Source organism: Lepisosteus oculatus, chromosome 2 (assembly GCF_040954835.1).
Source record: "Lepisosteus oculatus isolate fLepOcu1 chromosome 2, fLepOcu1.hap2, whole genome shotgun sequence".
NCBI classification, from domain to species: domain Eukaryota; kingdom Metazoa; phylum Chordata; class Actinopteri; order Semionotiformes; family Lepisosteidae; genus Lepisosteus; species Lepisosteus oculatus.
This window is the reverse complement of record NC_090697.1, coordinates 65,256,138-65,278,861: the sequence shown is the minus strand read 5'-3', so window position 1 is coordinate 65,278,861 and position 22,724 is coordinate 65,256,138. Positions and strand designations below refer to the sequence as shown.

The window sequence follows — 22,724 nt, the reverse complement described above, 5'->3', positions numbered from 1 at the left end:
ACACACCATGTAGGGAGTACAGAATCTTCACCCAGCAGGGAGCAGCCTTGATGCCAAGCAGTCTCAAACAGCAGTGTGTAGTGTTGTGTAGTTTGGTCTCATTAATCATGCGGGGCCACTCATCTCTACAGTGTTTTGCGTACTGGTGCACTGAAAAAAGCAGGTGCCTAATTGCGATGCTCAAGGGGAAGGCTTATGTTTAAGGTTAGGAAAATATATAATCACAATAGTAGCTCATCATGAACCTTTCAGTAGTTCAAGAAGAAAATCCCTCACACTTAGAAGAAATGGATAACACCTTTATTGCCATGTAATACTGACAAGGACATTATATACATACAGAATAAGGCCAGGTGTTGAGAAGTGTACATAAAATATACTGCATCAATTGCCTCTTCATAAATATCACAACACTTAACAAGCTGAGTCAGTAAACAAATCAAGACAAAAACATATTTTTTCTCTTTTCATACAGAAGCACAAATACAGAAATCCACAGGAGTGACTGTTAGTTCAGGATGAACACAGTGATCGTTCCTCAGGAAGAGTCAACAGTAGCAGCACGGACAACCTTTAGTACAGTCTAGCCAGGAGAAACTCACGAGACTCCCAATGCACTGCGCTCCGCTCCAGGTTTTCATATGAGCTGTGCAAAAGTCAAAGAGGTGCGGAACATTTCAAACCTGTCACCCTATTTTAAGAAGATCTGCATAAGAGTGTCTACATAAAATACATTCCCTGCTTCAACAAGGGCTCGCAGCCTGAAAACAGAAAAGGATCAAACTTGTGCAATGACACTTTTCTTGTGTCCTCAGAGTTATTAAGAAATTCACAAAGTACAGTGGTTGAACTGTTCATGCAGAAACGAGGGATTTCAGACCCTGGTCTGGGGAATCCTAAAACTCATCCCGACGAATCCGACAGCTGCTGGCAAGAAAGTGGAAGCCGTGTGGATCCGGGATCTTTCCCAGCCCTCCAGGGAGAGGATTTGACAGCATGTCAACCCACTTGTCTTCCTGCGAGGGAGGTCCACTGGTACAGCCCAGCCGGCTCAGACCTGTCCTGATCTCTTTCGAGCCTGAGCCGGAGACGGGCCAAACTGCGCCCTCCGCTGTTTCACAATGGGCAACAGCCAGATCCCGCAGGCCTGAAGAACGACTGGGGATCCGAAGGTAAAGACAGTCGCTGTGCCCGAGGGAGCAGCAGCACAGCAACAGAGAGCACGGCCAGGGCCTTTTCCCCAGAGATCCCGGGCATTGTTCACTGTCCCCATTTCTCGCCCGGTCATGCCCTCTCCCCTGGCCTGCCATTTGAAAATGAGCTGCCATTTTGGCAAACAACTATTTCTTTCCTTCATTACACCAGACAGTTTTAATACGAAGAATTAGAAAAATAGTCCAGTCCTTTCTAGAAATACAGAAACAGTCCTGGATAATCCTGGAAACCAGATTAAATCAAGACTTTACCCTGCCCACCAATCCCAAATTAAAATCTAAAGCTTTTCTTTATCGACACCTTTTACGAAACCACCCACAGGCACACTTGTAAGGTGATTTGTGGGCAGGCCGTTTTGGATTCCTGTCCCGATAGTCACTCTTTCTTGATGTTTGGTTAAATCACTTGTGTCACAAAAGTGTCTCTATAGTAATTCTCAGAAAATGACAAAACAAAAAAATAAGATACTGACTCTCAGGTAATTGGACAGTTAGATAGAACCTGGAAGAGGTGAGAGGTTTAGGAATATCTGTTTTGAAAGCCAGATTTTTTCATCTCTCCTGGGACAATTTAGCAAAAGGTAGTCTCCTAATTCCCCTGAAACTGCTTAAAAGGGAAACGCTTGCTCTTTGCTTCCAAGGTTTTTCCCAAAAAAACTGGGAGCACAAGCACGAGACCGTCTATCCAAGAGGAAATGGTTAGGCTCCAGACAGCAGTGGATTTCAGAGTCTATGGGATTCCTCGCCGGATACTCCCTCACCTCTATTCCCGCTCCCTCAGAACAAGGATGCAGCTGGCAGGCACATCCAGGACGAGTCTGGTTCGTTCCAACAGGCAAAAGTGTCACGAAATATTTCTGCCGTAGTCTGAGGTACAGACACTTCGACACGTCACCCAACAACTAGAACGCTCGTATAAACCTACAAGCCCAATGGCTCGACAGCTGTGTTTATTCGCCCCCTGAAGGGGCGCCACCCCAGCCCCGCCTCTCAGCAAGGCTGCTCCAGCAGAGAGGATCTCGGGACGGGCCCCTCACGGGGACAGTGCGAAGAGGAAGCAGAGGACAGCTCTCCAGGGAGAAAGGATAAGCGGGCAGGTTCAGACTCTGGCTCAGGCAAGCAGTCCAGATCGGAGGCGGCGGCATCAGTCTCGGACGTGTGGTTTGACCATATCGCGTAGGCCACTGCTGTGTGTATATAGGTCGGGGGCTCCTGGACAACGCACAGGAACAGGAAAGGAAGGGAGAGATGGGACGTGGAGACAGAGGCTTGCCAGGCCCCGCTCTGGAATGTTCTGGAAGGGTATGGGTCTAGTGTATGGTCAAGTTTTTCTCCCTCTTCTTGAAGAACGTACTTAACCGCCGCTTGGAGCCCGTCTCTGTGGGATCCGGGGCGTCTTTCCTAAGAATCAGACAAACGCAGAGAAAGAAATTAATAGCTGAGCGCCCTACAGAGCTGAAAAAGGTTAACCGCAGTGACTGTGAACAGGCCTGGAAGACTCAGTTTTGAGACGTGCCATCCGGCCTCTCTCTGTCAAATAAGCTGATATTTTTAAAATGCCTCTTTACTCGTTAAAGTCTATTGTTTTGGCAATTCTGTGGTGTGCGCTGTATGTAGGCTTGGCAGCTTTGCCCCAGATCAACCTGACGCTTTTCAGACAGGAACCCAATAGGCTTTGCACAATTCCTCTCAACTGAAACTAATTTTGTGTGAAAATTAAGTAGAATTACATTTTTGATTCATTTTCCTATTGCCAACCTAAGACTCCACTGATCAGACAGACAGAGCAGCTGATGCTCATTGCTGAATTCTTGCATTTAAGGAAAATGCATGAACTAACAGAGGGCAATTTGCAAGGATAATAAAATTAAGAAATGATGGAGCATTCAAGATGCCATCTTTTTTTTACCCCATATAACAATGCATTTTAATCATGCCAAGTGATGACTAAGCAGCATCTTCCATTCAGAAACACTTGCTGCTCAGATGGTGTGGTTTCGTGTTGAAATTGGCTACGGTGTAAGCCATCAGTCAAGCTGTTTGAGAAACCCACGCTCACTGAAGCGCTCTGGTTGATCTGGCTCCAGCTGGCTGCCCCAGAGCCACACAGAAGCCAGAATTTTAACACTTGTCATCAGAGATACTGAAAGGAGAAAGACTGCAGTATCAAAAGATAACAAGCGAGATCGTGTAAAAGATTTCAGGGTAATTTGATGTGTGTAATCCAAGCTAAGAACAATCTCCAGTGTAATACCATTCAACCGTTCATATAGTTTCTTAATCTCATTTTCCATCCGGATTTGAAGGATGCGGCCGGATTCTTACAGGATTAACTCCAGTCCTGGAGGGCCAGAAGGTTCCTGGTTTTATTTCCAGCTGAGCTCTTATTAGTTTCCTGACTGAACTCACTTGTTTAACCGGACCCTTCCTTGTTCTTGAGAAGCTGGAGAGTTACAGAGACCTGCTGTCACACATGGCGGACAGCAGCCCTTGAGGACCGGAGCTGGGCTCCGCCGGATTAAAGGAATCGCAATCCCACCTGCTCAGGTCGGCGGCCGAGCTGTACAGGCTGCCCCGCTGCTTCAGGGACTTCCTCTTCAGCCGGGAGACCAGCTCCTTCACTTTGCCCAACTGCTTCCTCTCCGTCTGCTGAGAGACACAGTCACACCCCCTTCATTGAATTATTTATTGCTTAAGATCACTTTATTAGCCCTATTCAAATTCTTGCATTAGGAATTTGTCTTTTCACATACCCCAGCTTGCTCTCCATGAGACACACAGACAGGGAGAGAGAAGCTTGGGGTCAGAGCGCAGGGTCAGCCATTTATACAGCGCCCCTGGAACAGCTGGGGTTAATGGCCTTGTTCAGGGGCCCAACGGAGTAGGATTCCTCTGCCGGCTGCAGGATACGAACCGGCAACCTTCCAGCCACAGGCGCAGATCACTGCTCCGCCCCACGGTATGTCTGTGTGTAAGTTTATGTAATAGTGTAATGAACATAACATTACTGTGTTTACTGCCTTCTTTTCCCATGACCTTTTCTAAAAATGCCAGTGCCAACATTGTAGCTTTGGATGCGTTCAGAAGTTGGCTGTTCAGCCCACCTGAGTTGTGTGGCTGCTGGCACTTCTGAACAGCATGTGACCTTGGATTTTTTTTCAGGGCCCTTTTAAACATTACATTATTCAGCTACAAGGCTTAAAAAAACACCTGACCCCAAGGCACTGGCAAACGTGCGTGACTATCCGCGAGCCTGTGTTCCTGGGAACAGGGAAATGAGAATTCCACTGCATTTGGAATTTGACCTTTTCAAGTGTCACCAGCTCCAGGGCCTTCTGTATCTATACCAAGACTGGGTGTCTGTAGCACTACCACTTGTCGTGGGATTGCTTGGTACCCAAAGGCAATGGTTTACACAAAGAGTCACCCAACCATTTTGTTGAGGTCGATACCCTTCTTCGATAAATTAACTTCTAACTGCCAAATGGGTGAGATGGGCTGAATCTTCCTCTCATTTGCACAGTCTCATGTTCCTGTTCTGAACATGTGATCATAGCCGTGCTCTAACACACTTCTACTCTGGCAAAATGTTGGGGCTGTGAACACTTGCTGCAGACACCTAGTGTCTGTTTCAACTCCACTCTGCCCCCCTGATGTCACCCAGTTCGTTACAGCAATGCCTGAAAGGGAAAACATCTCAGTTCCTGATATTTGATCAGAGTAGAGTTCTTCAACAGGCCCATACTGATAAACCTTATGTCTGATGGCCTTCTTGGTGACTGTGTGTGAATGATCAGGGTGTGGCACTGCTCTGACCTTGGCAGGGATTTCAGGCAGAGCGTCCTTGATTTCCAGCAGGTTCCCAGTGCTGTGGAAATACTGCAGCGGGAGATCACATTGGTCTGTCAGATAAAAACACAACAAGGTCAGTACTGCACTCCTCCTCAGCAGGGTTACATCTGCACTGCATTCCAGCTTCAGCTCTTGATTCACTTCGCTGGGCTAATCGTTGATTCAGTAGAACCTAACTCTGTTTTATAGTCCCCCAGGTCTTTTAAGGTATCCAATCACGCGGGGAGAGTAGCTGAAATATCTTTGATGCCAATTTAGAAGTGGCACGACTGCAGCCAGTCAGATATAGATATTCAGCACCTTTGCTGCTCTAACTGAAGTGAATGAGGCACATGGACGCATGGCCCCTGACACGCCCACCTACACAGCCACCCCTTTGTTGGACAAGCTATGATCTCCACAGTGCCCGACAGGAGAGTTTGACAGCAATTGGAGGATCAACGTGTCCCACACTGACATCACTGCACATCTGCAAAGTCTCGGGAGTCATCCCAGTCCAGTCTTCAGACCTATTCTGCACTACTGCTTGAGTCATCGTGGCTCCTGACGTCTAGTGACAGGAGCCAGGCTCCAGTGACTTTACTGTCAAGCCGTCTAGTCCCGAATTCTTAACAACAGTGGCCAAACATCACGGACTGCCATGTGATTTTCTCCAGTGTCACCGTAACGAAAACCATACCTTCAGTTTAAAAAGTACGCTGTTCTGAAAGCTGACTGCAACATTCATGTGGGATAAGACGTTTGTCCCATTAGATTGAGGGAAGTGGGAATATGTTCAATAACTTGCCACCTAAAACTACCTGACCAGACACTCCTTTATACTTCAACTGACACAAATAACCAGGCAGAATTAACCAGCTAGTTAAGTATCCTCTCTTATACTGACAAACAGATGTTAATCAAAGGCCTACTCATTTAAAGGGCCATCAATGTGCGCGACATGCGGTCTCACCCAGGGGTTTCCTGTTCTGGAGGAATTTCTGCGATTCCGAGACGGACCGCTGTCTGAAGTGCGTGGGGACAAAGGGCTCCTCCCTCGAAGATTCGCTGGACCCTCGTTTCCGGGGATCGGTCTTCAGAGTCTCCCGACAGTCCTCTGCTGTGCCACAAGCATCATCACTGCATAAACCCTCCTGCAGAGCAAATACAGAAGAACACAGGAACTGTAAGAAACGAGAAGAGGACATTCGGTCTTTCCAGCCCGCTTGGTAGCTAGCAACTAACTGCTCAAAGGGACCTCATCCGGCCGGACAGAGCTTTCAGCTTGAACCATGTAGCTGGGGAGCTTGTTACACACTCCTACCACCCTCTGGGTAAATACTTCCACAAATAGGTCTCCACTTTTGTTCTCTGGTTTGTGTTTCACTCTCTGTTACGAAGAAGTTAGCCGGGTTGATGCTGTCAGTGCCTTTGAGGATTTTGAATACTTTGCATCAGGTCCCCCACATAATCTTCGCCGATCAAGAACAAAAAAACTGCACTTCTTTTAACCTGTCCGTTTGAGAACATTCCTTGAACTGGAATGTATCCGGTTGCTCTCCCCTGGAATGATTCCAGAGATACAATGTTTTTTATAACTTGGCGACCAAAATTGTGCATAATAATATCGAAATGAGGCCTAACTAGTATATTATACAATGTTAACGTGCCATTCCCGAATTTGGGTTCTATGCTTTTAACAATACGTCTTAGCACGGTCTTTGCCTTTCGTATTGTACGGACAGAGACCAGTCAGAGATGCATTCTGTAAGCACGACCTGCCCACTGACTGCCCCCTTCTCTCTCACCTCCTGGCTACCCCGAGCCCGCAGCTTGCTCTCCACTCTCTTCCTCTCCCTCTGCAGGACCTGGCTGGTCTTCTGCAGCTTGGCCATCTCCTCCAACATGCGGCACACCTGCTCCAGGTAGCCCAGTCCCGAGCCCTGCAAAGCCGCCTCTGTCGCCACCCCGCTGTCCACCTGCCCCAAGCCCACAGGGGAACCAGAGAAGAGCCTTAGCAATCACCCATCAATACGGCAATCAATCAGCGTTCACATTCCCTCAGGTAATGTCATACAGCCTTTAGAAAACAATGAAACCAGCTTTGCTTGGGTGTTGTTTGGGGTTTGTTTGATGCTGCGACATGACTTAACCGCAGGAGTGTCTTCTGGGAGCTTGGAAACCAGCGGAGAGACTGGAAAGGGAATCTGAGATCACCCCATAACCCCAGACCCTGGCTCACCCCATAACCCCAGACCCTGGCTGAAGGTTTGATTTGACTCAAACCCTGCTTTTACAGGGAAATAATGGAAAGCTTGGTAGTGTGGCGTGCATTGTAGGATTGTCTGAGGTTATTTAGAAGGAAGTTTAGATTTTATTGGAATAATCTTTAGACATAATATTTATCCCCCTGTTCACATATATCAGAATTTTTATAACATTAGTCTGCTCCATTCTTTCTCCACCATTACTAAGACAGAGGTCCTACAGTACGTCTTTCCCATTTTAACTTTCTTTGCAAACACACGTAGTTGATTTCCAATTCTAAAGGTAATTTTCTCCTTAAGATATTTCACTGAGACATTTGGATCTGGCTACAAGTCTCTAGTAATTTGTTTCAAGGCTGCAATTCTGACAGTTGTTAGAACAAACACTTCCACAGTCCCGGGGTCCAGATTCAAGCGACCAAGAAAATTCTAGATTGTTCTTCAAGAATCTTTCAGAGGGAAATTGAGAAGGGAGTTGCAGACTAACACGTCCAACCCAAACGGTTCAGAGGCGTTAGGTTTGCCAGAATTGTGGGGTAGCGTGGCAGCCTGCCCAGGAGAACTCTAGAGCCGATGTGAGCTCACCAGTCCCACAGCCCCCCATTCCCACAGCTCCACAGTCCCACAGTCTCCTGTTCCCCCGGTCCCCTGGTCCCCCAGTCCCCTGGTCCCCCTGCCCCCTGGTCCCACAGTCTCCCAGTCTCCCAGTCTCCCACAGCTCCACAGTCTCCTGTTCCCCCGGTCCCCCGGTCCCCTGGGACCACAGTCTCCTAGTCTCCCAGTCCCCCTGCCCCCTGGTCCCACAGTCTCCTAGTCTACCAGTCCCCCTGCCCCCCGGTCTCCCAGTCTCCCAGTCTCCCAAAAACGAGCGGGGAAGAAAAGCCTGGCTCACCACTTCCCCTCTCCAGCAGGCATCCAGGTACTCCAGCCCCACGCAGCTCTGGGAGAGACGCCCGCTGAGGGGGCACTGCTGGGCGTCGGCGGTCTCCCCCGCGGCCTCCGCCTCCCGCAGCGAGGGCACCGGCGACAGCCTCGCGCGCGGGCCCTTCCGGCCGCGCCAGTCCGTCCTGCGCAGCGCCTGCTCCACTCTGGAGTGGGCGGGGGCGAAAATGTCCTCCGGGTCTTCGTCCGAGACCGAGGGGGGACGGCGCAGGGGAGAGTGGGGGAGTGGGGAGGGGGACCCCTCTTTCTCCGTGTCCGTGGGGTCGGTGGAGCCCGTCAAGGAGAAGCTGCACTCCGATCCGCGGGGGGTGGAGGGCGTGGTCTCGGTGCTCGGCATCTCCACCCCCGAATCCTCCGACTCGGACTTGGACAGCACCCCCACAGCCCTGCCGCCGCCCACCGCCGACGGGACCCCCCCTTCCTTCCTGTCCAGGGGGGGGCGGCTCTCCCACATCTCCATCAGCGTGCCAAAATTCCGATACAGGTTCATCTTGGTGAGGACCACCTCATTTTCCACAGCCTGGCTCTCTGCAAGGGTACGAGAGAGAGTTAGGGCAGCAGCAGAGGTGAAGGAGCACAAGGTGCAGGCAGGCAGCCTTCCGCAGTGAGTCAAGACAGGGCGGCTTTTAAAACACTCCTCAGCCCCCACCCCCCACCTTCAAGACTCCGTCACAAGCAGCAGAGCTAGAATGACTTCACTCTCTTCACATCCAAACTCCTCCTCTCCTCCTCCTGCCCTCCCCCCTCCTCAGGACAGCACCGCATTCCTGCCTGTGACTCAGCCCCAACACCCCCGCTGGCTTCTCAAGAGCGGCTCACGCGCTGAGCATTTCCATTTTCTCTTTTGTGTGCGAGTGAACTGCCACACTGCTTTCCTGCTCCGGCTGCTGCCCGCTGCCCTTGGCGTGCCTGTCTCTGACCGCACGCACTTGTAGGAACAAATGGAAGATGGGGCCAATCACCGACCTCAATGTGCTCAAACAGGCCTTGTGGAAACTGTGCATTGGTTGATATGTTATTTGTACAGCTTGTCGCTTCATTCTTATCCGATACAATTCTCACATCAGAAAGCTAGACACGGTTCCCTATCTGTCTTCACTGTTCCAAAGACAGAAGACAGCTGGAGCCATCTTCTTCCGGTTTCATGTTTCTTTTAATATACAGTATGCCACCTTCATTTTTCCCCAGTGGTTTTCCCAGCTGTTTACTCCTCTGTATTTGCTGTAGCAACATGACTCCCACTGCACAGCCAGCTGACCCATTTCTGGTTTCACCAACTGTGTTGATGAAGTGTCCATCAGGGTAAATCTCAGACACCGCATAAGAAGACTGAAATACCTGCAAAATACTCCTTCAACCTAAATTGGAACAAGGGCGCTTCACAATAGGAGTCTTTGAGGTTCCTCACTACTGCTACCCCCTTTTCCAGGACCAGAAATGGGACCCCTGTTTGAGCTGACTGTATGGCAGCAATAAATAGCTTCAGTCCTTGAAGGCAAGCTGTATAAAGGAGGTTTTTAATTGAGGCCACTAAATCAGTTAACTATAAGGCCAGGAAATGTGACTTGGCTTGGCCAAATAGTTAAGATCAGCAGTGGAATGAAAAGAGGAAGACCCCACCTCCCTCCTGGCTGAATTCCCAAGAGCAGGTATCAGTAATCAGGTTCTTCTATTCCCCCCCATTCAGTTTCCACATCACATTTCCACAGGGTCTGAAGAAACAGTGGCCCCGTCCACTCCACTCCAGTGCCAGCTCTTCAGTGCAACCAGTAGCTCGTCTGGTTAACAGCCTGGGTGAGCTACACTGGAGTCCCGAAACGGAGGGGACTGGAAGGGGAGGCCCTGCCTTACTGAAAGACTGAGTTGGGTGCCTTGTAGAACAGCCTGCACTCAAGGTCAACTCTGAGCAACACTGCGCTAGTTTGTAGGGCTCCAGAGACAGGCATGAAAAAAAACGGCTCAGGATGTAAAAGCTAAAGGCACAAACGGAAATATCCTGGATTAAGCCTAAACAGACAGAGCAGCCATGAGACCTGTAAAAACGTGTGATGCCTGCAGGCACAAAACTGCAGGGCGACATAGGAACAGATCGGTCTGTTCCTGTTTCTTATTAAGAGACGTTTTCTTTTAAAAATGAAGGAAATTAAAAGCCACTTCCACATTCCCTGTTTGAGAAACTGGCCCGGCTGGTTCAAACCTCTGCCTCCTGAGTCACCCCCTTAAAAAAAGAGGGAGATCCCTCTACACCCCTTGGAAGAGGAACCCAGAGATGTCTCTCGTCATCCAGTCGCACACACTGCCTGCCTGTTCATGGTGCCAGTTATAAAAAATGTGATCTTCCACAGCCTGCCTGTAATGAATTCTGCACAATGTCTTTGTTTTCCTTCACGTGGCCTGAGGCTTGTTACACAACAGCACAGGTTTGCCCATAGAAGAGAACAGCAGCTACATGGCCAGAACCTGAACCTGCACTGTTATAAGAAGAGACTAGCAGCTACATGGCCAGAACCTGCAGGTAGCAGTTAAACAACAGTACAGGTTTTGCCCATAAGGAGACAATGGCTGCTGTATATAACAGTATGGTTTCGGTCTGTAAGAAGAGGATAGCAGACTTGCTGAAACCCTGTATAGATTTTAACATATACAGAAAATGATACAAACCTAAACTTGGAGAAGACACGTGCTGTATGTGTTTTTGGAAATGCACTCTCAACTTTATAATCTTCCTTATACTGTATGATTTGCTATGTAATCTTTCTATCTTCATATGCAATGTGAAACTGCAGCTACTACAGCTTTTAAAAGGTACAGAAAGATAAAAATATATATATATTGCATTTAAAAGTAAAAATAATCTTTGGATAATATTCAAAAACTTCTTGCACTGAGAAATGTGACAAGTTATCAAGAGTGAAGACCTTAAGCAAAGGGGAAAAGAAATATTTGGGATATCGATCCCCAAGCAATGCTCATAAGAAAATGAACACGTTATGAAAACAGTGGCGTGTGATATGAGCTTACAGATTTAGCACCTTAATTAACCTGACTGGTTTAAATATGAGTATGCCAGAATTTCAGTCTTTAAAGCTCACGATGTAAGGGATGCGGAAGATTTATAGTGATCCTTTCCTCAGATGTCCACAGTTAGGCCAATGTGCCCCTGGAGTTTGTACATCATTAGTCTATGCCTGAGCGCACCTCTTACCAGTAGGACTGACACCCTCCAGGAACAAAGCTGGAAGTAACTGACTGCACCAGTTAGGATGGTAAGTGAGCTCTAGGTACAGCTGAGACCGAAGACCAGAGACCCCAGTCTGGAAGCAGCTTTCTCTCGAGCAGCGGACACGAGAAACCAGGAGACAGGCACTGCTGCTATACATGCGAGCAAGCCAAGAACTTACTTTACACAGTCTGCCTGTATCAGTTTCTACTGTATATACATCATACCTTCAAACTTCAGAGAGCGGGGTATTTTTTTTTACAAAGGCAATCCAAACGAAAGGCATAACAGCAGTGCCCCTCCAGGATTTGAACCCGCAGCCTCCCAGCTCCAAGGCCGAGCTGCCAGAGAAGAGGCTGGCTCACTCATCCCAAGTGACGCCAGCGCTCTGCAATGCCTCAGTCGTCACACGGCACATTCCAGGGGAGAGATAAGGAAAGGTACAGGCATAGCTCGCATTCCAGGACGACAGGTAACCTGCACCGTATCAATCAATGGAGCTTTTCTTCTCTTTCCTTTAACCCCTGGGGGCACCTTTAAGGCAGCTGTGGGGCGTCCCCGCCGACTGCACGGCGTCGTCCTCCCCTTTCTGAATTCCTGCATTCCTCCACAAGCCTGCTGAGGCTCTCGCACGCGCCACGAGCTACAACCTATAAATCCATTTCACAACGCTCCCCGCTGCTGGGCTCGAGGCACACCTGTAGATCTGCTCGCTACCAACGGGGGGAACGGACGGGCACCAGGGGGTCGGAGGGGTTTTAAAATCTGCCCCTGGATGAGGTGGCGATGGGCGAGAGAGCATTGTGTGGGTTTATGATATACTCATCTTAATAAGCTCTCACACTGTAAATTCCACACCCTTCAGCCTGGCTGTTGCAGCATTAGAGGGTCAATTTCACCTAAAACTCACCTCCACTATTAATACAAAACAATCTGAATCTGGATCTGGATCTGGATACTGCTGCTCGAAATTAGTCCAGTGAAGAACAGCAACTAGATGCATTATCGGATTATGGACACTGACAGGCTGAAGGAGCTGAAGCATTTTAGACTTGAACATAGAAAACTATGGGCCCAATGCTAGTATTCAAAATACCTAAAAGCAGGAGAGTTCTTCAGAAGAGTGAAAAACAAACCAGAGGGCACAAGAGGAAACCGCATGGAAGTGCAATTAAAAGCGAGAAACTGGAAGCACTTCTTTACACAAATGGTTGTGGGAGTGTGGAACAAGTTACCCAAGCTATGCTGTTGATGACAATACTCTGGGCTCATTTCATAAACGGCTGCATGCGATCCTCAGATCAAATTGCAAGCCAACACACTAGATGTGCATCACTGCAGCTCTGATGTAGTGCTGATGTAGGTAAAAAAACAGGCACTGATCCCTGCCGTGCAGAAAAACCAGCCGCTAACGACGCCACTGATGGTGTCCATTGTGGTTAGGGAGTCTTCCCAGCAGGAGAGTTCACACCTGCTTCCAAAGTCATCATTGAGCCTCTGTTAGCACACCTGAGAACAATACCTGCTCTCAGAACTCCCAGATAAGTTCCTTCTGGCCTCCTAAAACTTGAATCTAAAATCCACAGAGGATTTTTGATTCAGCAAAGTAAAACTCTTCCATAGGAAATGAACAAAATGGGATAAACGTATTTAATAGGCAGGAAAGGCAAATGACACAGAAAAAGATCCAAGCTAAACCACATAAAAATTATTTCCTTTCAATGGTGGGTGTTGGTTTATGGTACATTTGCAGGTTTAAATACCTCCAATTCTAAAACAAATGGAGAACAACCCTCCCCTACCTCCACCCCGCTTAAAACACTCTTTTGAGTCTTTGTTCTCAAAAGTTAAACGATTAAAGATTAAGTTAAAAACGTTTACCTACACAGCTGAGTGGAACTGTTGTCCTGGCTCTCACGTTAACAATGAACAAAGACTTGAAAGGTTTTGTTACTCCAGGGCAGAAACTGCCCCCCCCCGTTTTCCACATTTCAGAAAAACGCTAACTCATGAGTTGAAAGGTCCAAGCATAAAAACAAATTGCAAAACCCTAGCCATTAGAGATCAGCGTAAAAACCAGACACCCATTGAACAGGAATGTCACGGTCAGCAGCTGGCAAAATCTGAAATGGATCAGACTGCTGTGCATTGGGAGCCTAATCTCCAGCCCCGTGCCAGGTGTGCTCTTTTCCATGTTCTGTAACAAATATGATCTGTATCTCTCACCTATTTCCTAGACTAGGGTTAGCAGCAGAGTATGAACCAGGGTGGACAAGTGTAATGAGAGCTGCATTATAACTGAGAAAAGGACATCTTTACACCAAGGGCCATATCACCCTGCAGCTCACAACTGACAACCCACTGGAGCTATGCAGATGTGAGCCTTGTCAGTCCCTGGGGCCAGTAGGGGGCGCTCACCCTGAGGTCTGTGTGGGTCCTAATGCCCCAGTATAGTGACGGGGACACTATACTGTAAAAAGGCTCCGTCCTTCAGATGAGACATAAAACCGAGGTCCTGTCTCTCTGTGGTCATTAAAAATCCCAGGGTGTTTCTTGGAAAGAGTAGGGGTGTAACCCCGGTGTCCTGGCCAAATTTCCCCCTGGCCTTAACCAATCATGGCCTTGTAATAATCCCCATCTCTGAACTGGCTTCATCACCCTGTTCTCCTCCCCACTGAGAGCTGGTGTGTGGTGAGTGGACTGGAGCATCATCCAGGTGGGGCTGCACATTGATAGGGGTGGAGGGAAATACCCATTACCTGTATAGCGCTATGAGTAGTGTCCAGAAAAGTGCTATATAAGTGTAAGGATTATTATTATTAATGGTTGAAGGAGAATGGAACAACCCAGCTGGGCTACTGAAGCTGCTAACCCAGCTTGTTTTCCAGAAACAGCTGGATGAGATTCTCAGATCAATTAACTACCAGTATCAATTAACAGCCACCTTCAAGTTTCACAAACCTCCTCGTATCCCTCTTTACTTCTCCACATGCCCTCCATGTGTAATTCAGGACACAAAAACAGCGTTGGCACATGCTAAACATGTGGATGAGCGTCACAGGACCCGTGTAAGAAGACAAACGAGCGATAGGAAAGAGGATCAGGCTGAGCCAAGTGACACGGGGCTATTCCCAGGCGTACAGAAGTGCTTCTTATTTTTACAGCGACGGCTCGGGAGAATTAAGACAATCCTCCCCAACCTTTTTCTTTTGCGTTTTCCCTGTAATCTTGCCCGGAGTCTTTAAGCTCCTTACGAATGTCTGAACCCGTGTCCAGCCACTTTGCGGGGATCTGCGATCGCGGGTTATTTCGCCCGCCGCTGTGTGGAAGCTGTGTCTCCGGAAGCACGTAAGACACAGGCAGACCTGGACACCCAGAGAGGACAGGCTCAGTGACCACAGCCTGGCCATAGAAACTGGACACAGACAGACCTGGATACCCAGAGAGGACAGGCTCAGTGACCACAGCCTGGCCATAGAAACTGGACACAGGCAGACCTGGATACCCAGAGAGGACAGGCTCAGTGACCACAGCCTGGCCATAGAAACTGGACACAGGCAGACCTGGATACCCAGAGAGGACAGACTCAGTGTCCACAGCCTGGCCATAGAAACTGGACACAGGCAGACCTGGATACCCAGAGAGGACAGGCTCAGTGTCCACAGCCTGGCCATAGAAACTGGACACAGGCAGACCTGGACACCCAGAGAGGACAGGCTCAGTGACCACAGCCTGGCCATAGAAACTGGACACAGGCAGACCTGGATACCCAGAGAGGACAGGCTCAGTGACCACAGCCTGGCCATAGAAACTGGACACAGGCAGACCTGGATACCCAGAGAGGACAAGCTCAGTGTCCACAGCCTGGACATAGAAACTGGACACAGGCAGACCTGGATACCCAGAGAGGACAAGCTCAGTGACCACAGCCTGGCCATAGAAACTGGACACAGGCAGACCTGGATACTCAGAGAGGACAGATCCAGTGACCACAGCCTGGCCATAGAAACTGGACACAGGCAGACCTGGATACCCAGAGAGGACAGATCCAGTGACCACAGCCTGGGCATAGAAACTGGACACAGGCAGACCTGGATACCCAGAGAGGACAGATCCAGTGACCACAGCCTGGGCATAGAAACTGGACACAGGCAGACCTGGATACCCAGAGAGGACAGGCTCAGTGACCACAGCCTGGCCATAGGAACTGGACACAGGCAGACCTGGATACCCAGAGAGGACAGGCTCAGTGACCACAGCCTGGCCATAGAAACTGGACACAGACAAACCTGGATACCCAGAGAGGACAGGCTCAGTGACCACAGCCTGGCCATAGAAACTGGACACAGGCAGACCTGGATACCCAGAGAGGACAGGCTCAGTGACCACAGCCTGACCATAGAAACTGGACACAGGCAGACCTGGATACCCAGAGAGGACAAGCTCAGTGTCCACAGCCTGGACATAGAAACTGGACACAGGCAGACCTGGATACCCAGAGAGGACAAGCTCAGTGACCACAGCCTGGCCATAGAAACTGGACACAGGCAGACCTGGATACTCAGAGAGGACAGATCCAGTGACCACAGCCTGGCCATAGAAACTGGACACAGGCAGACCTGGATACCCAGAGAGGACAGATCCAGTGACCACAGCCTGGGCATAGAAACTGGACACCGGCAGACCTGGATACCCAGAGAGGACAGATCCAGTGACCACAGCCTGGGCATAGAAACTGGACACAGGCAGACCTGGATACCCAGAGAGGACAGATCCAGTGACCACAGCCTGGGCATAGAAACTGGACACAGGCAGACCTGGATACCCAGAGAGGACAGGCTCAGTGACCACAGCCTGGCCATAGGAACTGGACACAGGCAGACCTGGATACCCAGAGAGGACAGGCTCAGTGACCACAGCCTGGCCATAGAAACTGGACACAGACAAACCTGGATACCCAGAGAGGACAGGCTCAGTGACCACAGCCTGACCATAGAAACTGGACACAGGCAGACCTGGATACCCAGAGAGGACAGGCTCAGTGACCACAGCCTGGCCATAGAAACTGGACACAGGCAGACCTGGATACCCAGAGAGGACAGGCTCAGTGACCACAGCCTGGCCATAGAAACTGGACACAGGCAGACCTGGATACTCAGAGAGGGCAGATCCAGTGACCACAGCCTGGCCATAGAAACTGGACACAGGCAGACCTGGATACTCAGAGAGAACAGATCCAGTGACCACAGCCTGGCCATAGAAACTGGACACAGGCAGACCTGGATACTCAGAGAGGACAGATCAAGTGACCACAGCCTGGCCAGAGAAACTGGACACAGGCAGACCTGGATACCCAGAGAGGACAGATCCAGTGACCACAGCCTGGACTGATCCCACAGCGTGGCTCCACTTTCCACTCGCGCGCCTCCACAGCCCACAGGGCTGAAACAATGGCAGCCTCCTCAGCGATCCATTAGCCACGCCCTCCCCGTTCGCACCCCAGCGGCCGCGGAGAAACAGCCTCACGAGGGGGTGCGCGGGTGGGGGGCGTTGGCCGGCGTTATCTCGCCGCCGGGCCCGAGCTACAGGGCGCGCGCCAACGGCTCTGAATGCCCAGGCCTTCACACTGCCGGGAGAGTCAATGGGCCTGCACACCCTGGGGGATTAGCTTTGTTAAAACCACAGGAGGAAAACTAAAGCAGCCCTTTTGTGGCTGGGCCTGTTTTTTTTTTTTGGGGGGGGGGGGTAAGGGAGGAAGTGGTGCAACGGATTTCACATCACAGCTAACACACACACAACAAGAATGCTTCCAGGTTCTGTACACTGGCAGAGTAGCTGCCCTGGGCGAGAGATGACAACCCTGATGAAGTACAGCTCAGTGACCACAGCCTGGCCATAGAAACTGGACACAGGCAGACCTGGATACCCAGAGAGGACAGGCTCAGTGACCACAGCCTGGCCATAGAAACTGGACACAGGCAGACCTGGATACCCAGAGAGGACAGGCTCAGTGACCACAGCCTGGCCATAGAAACTGGACACAGGCAGACCTGGATACTCAGAGAGGACAGGTCCAGTGACCACAGCCTGGCCATAGAAACTGGACACAGGCAGACCTGGATACCTAGAGAGGACAGACTGTGCTCCCACTGCCAGCAGAGAGAAGCAGAGGCAGAAGCATTTTCTGTAGCACTGTAAGAAATACTTGGGAATAAAACATTCTTCCTCTAAATAAATCTAATCTCACAATTCCCACACTACCTAGAATTAGAACAGCTTCCAATCACTCAACAGAGCAGGCAAGTCTTCAAATAACTTCACTGCCCTGAATGACCCACTTCATTCACCACAAAGGGTACAGCCCAGCTGGGTGACACAGCAGCTCCACAGCACAGCAGATCAGGAGGAAGAGTGAAAACTGCATCATCCACTGAAGTAAGGGGAAATGAGATTACACAAATCCAAAGCTTTTGCCGGGACACAGGGATCAAAACCCCAACACACCCACTCTATCAAACCGTGGCCTGGATTCTTTCATGACCATGCAGCCATTATTTATCCTCAATTTAAGCAACTGAAAGAAGGCACTTCCTTCATCTGCATACAGGGGACTGGCCTGGAGATTGAACATCAAGAGGTGATCCTGCACCTAAAGGCCCACCAACATGCCCAGCCCCCCTTCCTCTTCAGAGATCACAAGAGACTGGGCTACATACTGGGGTTACTGCCATCAAGACCGTGTGGTCATTCATGGCAGCCGATGCTTCAAAACTACATTTCTGTTATGAGGGATGTCAGAATCCCAATCACAAGCAACCAATTGGAATTAGACTGTCTCAAACCTTTAGAACTTGGCCATGGAATAGTTACCCAGAACACTCTACACTGGATTGGGAGAGAAGCAGTCGGGGACCCCTGATCCAGATCTCCTCGTCTCTGTCCTGCGTGCTCCCTTCACCTTTTAAATTCAGTCATCTTTACTGGCAAGACCGATGAATTTCAGTGTTGCCAAACACATACAATCAGCACAACAGGTACTGACATTTAAAGTATAAACATCATTGAGCACACTGGTCAGCTACATCACATATAAACTCCTTCTCTTCCTCATCCTTCCCTCTCTTTCTGAGCACAGACTCCAGGAGCCAGCAGGAATTGAAGCTTCTGGCCTAGGAGAAGGTCAGGAGTTTATGTAAACATAGTTTGCCATTAAGCCCAGCAGGGCTCTTTGTGGTTAATAAAACACTGCATTCTCACTCTGTAACCTGCTGGATAACCTGCTGGATTGTTTCCGGGAGATCTGGTGCTGATATCACCAGTGACACACAATGACTCTTAATGCTTGCTGATACATAAACATTGTGTTCTCAAACTGCTGAGGACAGCCTACTCTTGGCTCATTTCCAAATCTGGGTGTCCCCACTGTGTGCTGGCGCTTGATGAACACCCCACTGTGCTCTGCTAATTGGATGATTATCAGGATAAACTGAACCATTAACTGATCTCAATTAATGATCTCTTCAGCTGTATTCAGTTCCTAAGGGGCTGCATGTTCCCAGATATGACAGGGTTTCTAGAGCTATCTTGACACCTCCAAGGACTTCCCAGCTAAACAAAAACAGCTAACAAAGTCTGATTAAGGAGTTCAGTGGTTTAGTTTAAGTATCATTTCAATGACATCAGTGATGTCATTGAACTCAACTGCATTGAAACCCCAATATCTCCCCCCAATCTCCCTCAAGGCACTGTTACCATGTCCTCTGTCTGTCTCGTCTCTCTGTCCCCTCTCATCCATCTTTCATGACAGGAGAGACAGACTGGAGTTTAACCGCCGCTGCCCTGGGCACTCCAGGCGAACAAGGCCTGAACCAGTTCACCTCCCAGTACAGCCTGTGGTGACCGGTGACCCTCGTCTCTCTCTGACCTCCCTCACCCTGCCGGCTCCTCCGAGCTGTTCTCTCCTGTGCTACACACCTGCCTGCTTCTGAGGGTTATCCTGCCAGCCGAGATGATCAGCCTGCTCTTTGAAACAATGTGCAAGCTCTTCTCTCGGTTATATTCTGTTATGCATTTCATGAAATTGTTATTAGGGTCAGATCCTCCTTAATTCTCACTTGTATCACCTGGTTCAAGTTCCACTGTTGATTCTGAAGACATCCCCTGGGTTCACTGTCAGCGCCTTTGTTGGACCCTGAATACCTGTATGACAATCCCGTCTGTTCAAGTTCCTTCAGCTTGTCAGTGCAAGACATTCCTTTAATTCCTAGTATGTATCTCACTGCTCTTCTCTGGACTAATTCCAGAAATGCAATATCTTTTCGACAGCATTGCAACGCAAACTGTACACAATAGTACCAATAAGGACTTATGAGTGTGTTGTACAATTGTAGCATAATCTATTTAACATCTCTGTTTTTGTACACACTTAACATTTCTTTGCCTTTTCTATTGCCTCACCACATTGTCTAGAAGATGTCAATGATGCATCAACATAAACATCCAAGATTCTTGATAAGCAGCCTCTTGCTCAGTGTTTCCCAATTTATACTATTCACCCACTATGTCCCTGAGTTTGCAGGGACTTGAGTTTTATCTATGCGCTTGGCTGCTTCTACTGGTGTTTGCTAATCCTTCTAATTTGGGATCATCTGCAAACCTTTCTAGTTTACCAGCTATATCAGAACCTAGATCACCGATAGATCCTTACAGTTCTGTGGTAATTATGTCACCCTTACCTGAGCACGCTGTATTATATTAACTTATTTTCAACCCGTTTACCTGAAACTGTTCCTTGTTAAGGAACATCAAATATTCTTTAAAGAACCAACACAAACAACACGGAAGAGACAATATGGGGACCCGATTCACAGCTGCACAGGCTCCAGAGTACAGTGCTTTATTGATGAGCTTCAGAGCTCTCTGTGTGGGACAGTGACTTGGCTCACCTGGGTCCTTCGAAATGTGCCTCTGATGCTTACAACAGTCAAGCAGACGTACAAACCTCTACTTCCGTATCGCCCTATAACCACAGGGACTAATGTACAAGGTAACCAAACGCTAAGAAATTAACACCGCTGGCCTTAAACACTTCTACAGGAGCAACAAAGAGGATAAGACTGAAATCGGCATGGGAAGATGGGAATTTCTTATAACTTAAGCAGAACATGCCTGGCGCTGCCGTCTCCGCATGTACAGAGTTTTCAGCTTCAGCTACAGGTCCTGTGTTTCTGTTCTGACATTTCAGTTAACCGAGGAAACAGCTTCTTGATGGGTCCCACACCCGGCTACTGCACACGCTTTAAGAGAGACCGGAGGGTCATTATCGATATTTTTTTATATCGCTTTTCACAAATCAGAACCAGAATAAAAATGGATTTAAAAAATGTCTCGAATGGGAACGCAAAAGCAGTGTTGATATGACAGTAACAATGCTCAGTGGTACAAATAACGACAAATAATTGCTCGCCAACATTGCGTAGACCTTTTAATTACGTACAACAATGAATGAAAGGAACGAAAAATAAAGGTCTGGAAGTATCTCCCTTTCGAATCAGTTTAAATTATATTTAAATGTACATTACGGAGTCGTAGTGCCCCATCTCAAGATGCTTTCAAGACACCACCACTGCTAAGATGCGCAGATGCACGATTGAAGGAGCCGAAAACATGCTAGTCTGCTGACTGCATCTCTACGGAGTAATCCGGTTTCAGGGGAAAATATAACCTACCCAAACTAAATGCAATACGAGGCCATGGTAAATAGCAGGTTTTTAGCATTTAGGTTATTACCATTGTAATAAACAGGTACTGACAGGCACAGCACCCTTACCTCGCCTTCGCTGTTTCCAGATGGCCAGACGGCCGTGTTTTCTCGGCATCGTGGGTTTCTGCAAACTGTGCAGGTCTCGCATCACATCGCGTGACAGTTCCCGAAAAAAAAACAAGCAAGATTTTCTTTAAAAAAAGTTGGTCGTCTTTAAAAACAAACTCAAACTCGTCACAGCAAGACTACGAATGCGAACAAAACTGTGATACCAGCGTGACCAAACTTTCAGCTTTCTCAAGATTTAACTTTTTTTACTCTATCTCGCCACTAGTGGTTTTATTTTAAAAAAATAAGTCCAATTTAAAACACGCATCTGGGTTTGCAAACTGCAGAGATTCCGTTTGACTTTTCAGAAAACCGCAGTTGGTCTCATCCCTCTCACCGCACTCAGTAACGGAGTGAGCGGCGAGCACTGGCGATTTTACAGCCCGTCTACTGTGGGGGTCGAAAGGGGTGTGGTCTGGGAGGCACGAGGGAGCTGAGGACGGGGGTGGGGGGGGTTACTAAATCCAAGGAGCCCAATTATCAACCACGGGACTAACTTAGATACCTGGTTTTCTTTCCAAAAACACGAAAACACCACGTGACACCTGAGCTATGAAACTTAGTTTTGTTGATTGACGTTCGTTCCAGAACGTCATTTCGAGGAACAATAATTATTTTATATACCGTATGCTATATGATCTATTTTACATACCTACTGGCTGCTCACAGTTCTATTAATTGGAATGCAGCCCAGCAAATGCGCACTAAGCCGCTGCTGAACGCAAGAGGCTATGTCGTGGCTCCTGAACCAAGTGCATATTGGGAAACCACGAATGAGACATTCTGATTTTTCCTTCCAGCACGAAAAAGCAGAAGAGAAGAGATACTCGTCTCAAATGAAACGAAAAACAGGCCTTTCAGCTCCTCACTGCTCTACATTTTCCAATGCACTAAGTTACAGTTACAGTTACAATACAAAGAGATAATCCTTTCTGATTTGAAATAGACTGCACTTTTTGTTTCCTTAAGGTTTAAGAGATAACATTTGTGTCATCTGCATCATTTGAAACAATTTTGAGTAGTATCTGTAGATGACAGGGCTTAGCCTTCCAAAGTACATTAGAGACAATCATGCACTTTCAAGGCTTATCTTTAAACCTCAGTCCTATTGGACTGATGGTCTCATCACAGAATCAAACCTGGTCATTTAAGGAGCAAATTCCTCTCATTGATGTAACAAAAGAGAGAGAAAACAAAGGCAGCAAAAGCAGAATGCTCAGGTGTGGCAGCTGTACAGGGCCTGATGGGATCAGTCTGAGGGAAAACACAGGGGCTCTGAGCAGGCAGGGGTGACAACTCACTGGCAGTAAGCTTATACAAAGAGTAGTGAGGCTAGCGAGCTCGGGTGAGAGTGCAGCAGACTGGCAGGGGCTTTTCTA

The 22,724-nt window shown here is 48.5% G+C and overlaps 1 protein-coding gene across 2 annotated transcripts; it reads right to left on the bottom strand.

The window, feature by feature from the left end:
- Positions 1 to 278: 278 nt before the first annotated feature.
- LOC107076912 (uncharacterized) lies at positions 279 to 21,739 on the bottom strand. 2 transcript variants are annotated; one of them, XM_015343351.2, is made up of 7 exons: positions 21,304 to 21,739; positions 8,205 to 8,782; positions 6,854 to 7,024; positions 6,019 to 6,199; positions 5,031 to 5,116; positions 3,754 to 3,860; positions 279 to 2,615 (listed from the first exon to the last, which is right to left on the bottom strand). In XM_015343351.2, the coding sequence occupies exons 1-7, from the start codon at positions 21,383 to 21,385 to the stop codon at positions 2,525 to 2,527; spliced, it is 1,296 nt and encodes a 431-aa protein (XP_015198837.2). In that variant the 5' UTR covers positions 21,386 to 21,739; the 3' UTR covers positions 279 to 2,524. The 2 variants fall into 2 exon arrangements, with proteins under 2 accessions (XP_015198837.2, XP_015198829.2); XM_015343343.2 differs by having other exon boundaries at positions 3,754 to 3,863; positions 21,304 to 21,738.
- Positions 21,740 to 22,724: the final 985 nt, after the last annotated feature.

Excerpts from the sequence above, each read along its gene's own strand:
- LOC107076912 (XM_015343343.2), bottom strand. The coding sequence starts at position 21,385 with ATGCGAGACCTGCACAGTTTGCAGAAACCCACGATGCCGAGAAAACAC. Across the intron at positions 8,783-21,303 it reads CTGGAAACAGCGAAGGCGAG|AGAGCCAGGCTGTGGAAAAT; the intron begins GTAAGGGTGCTG and ends GTACCCTTGCAG. Across the intron at positions 3,864-5,030 it reads TGCCTGAAATCCCTGCCAAG|CAGACGGAGAGGAAGCAGTT; the intron begins GTCAGAGCAGTG and ends TGTGTCTCTCAG.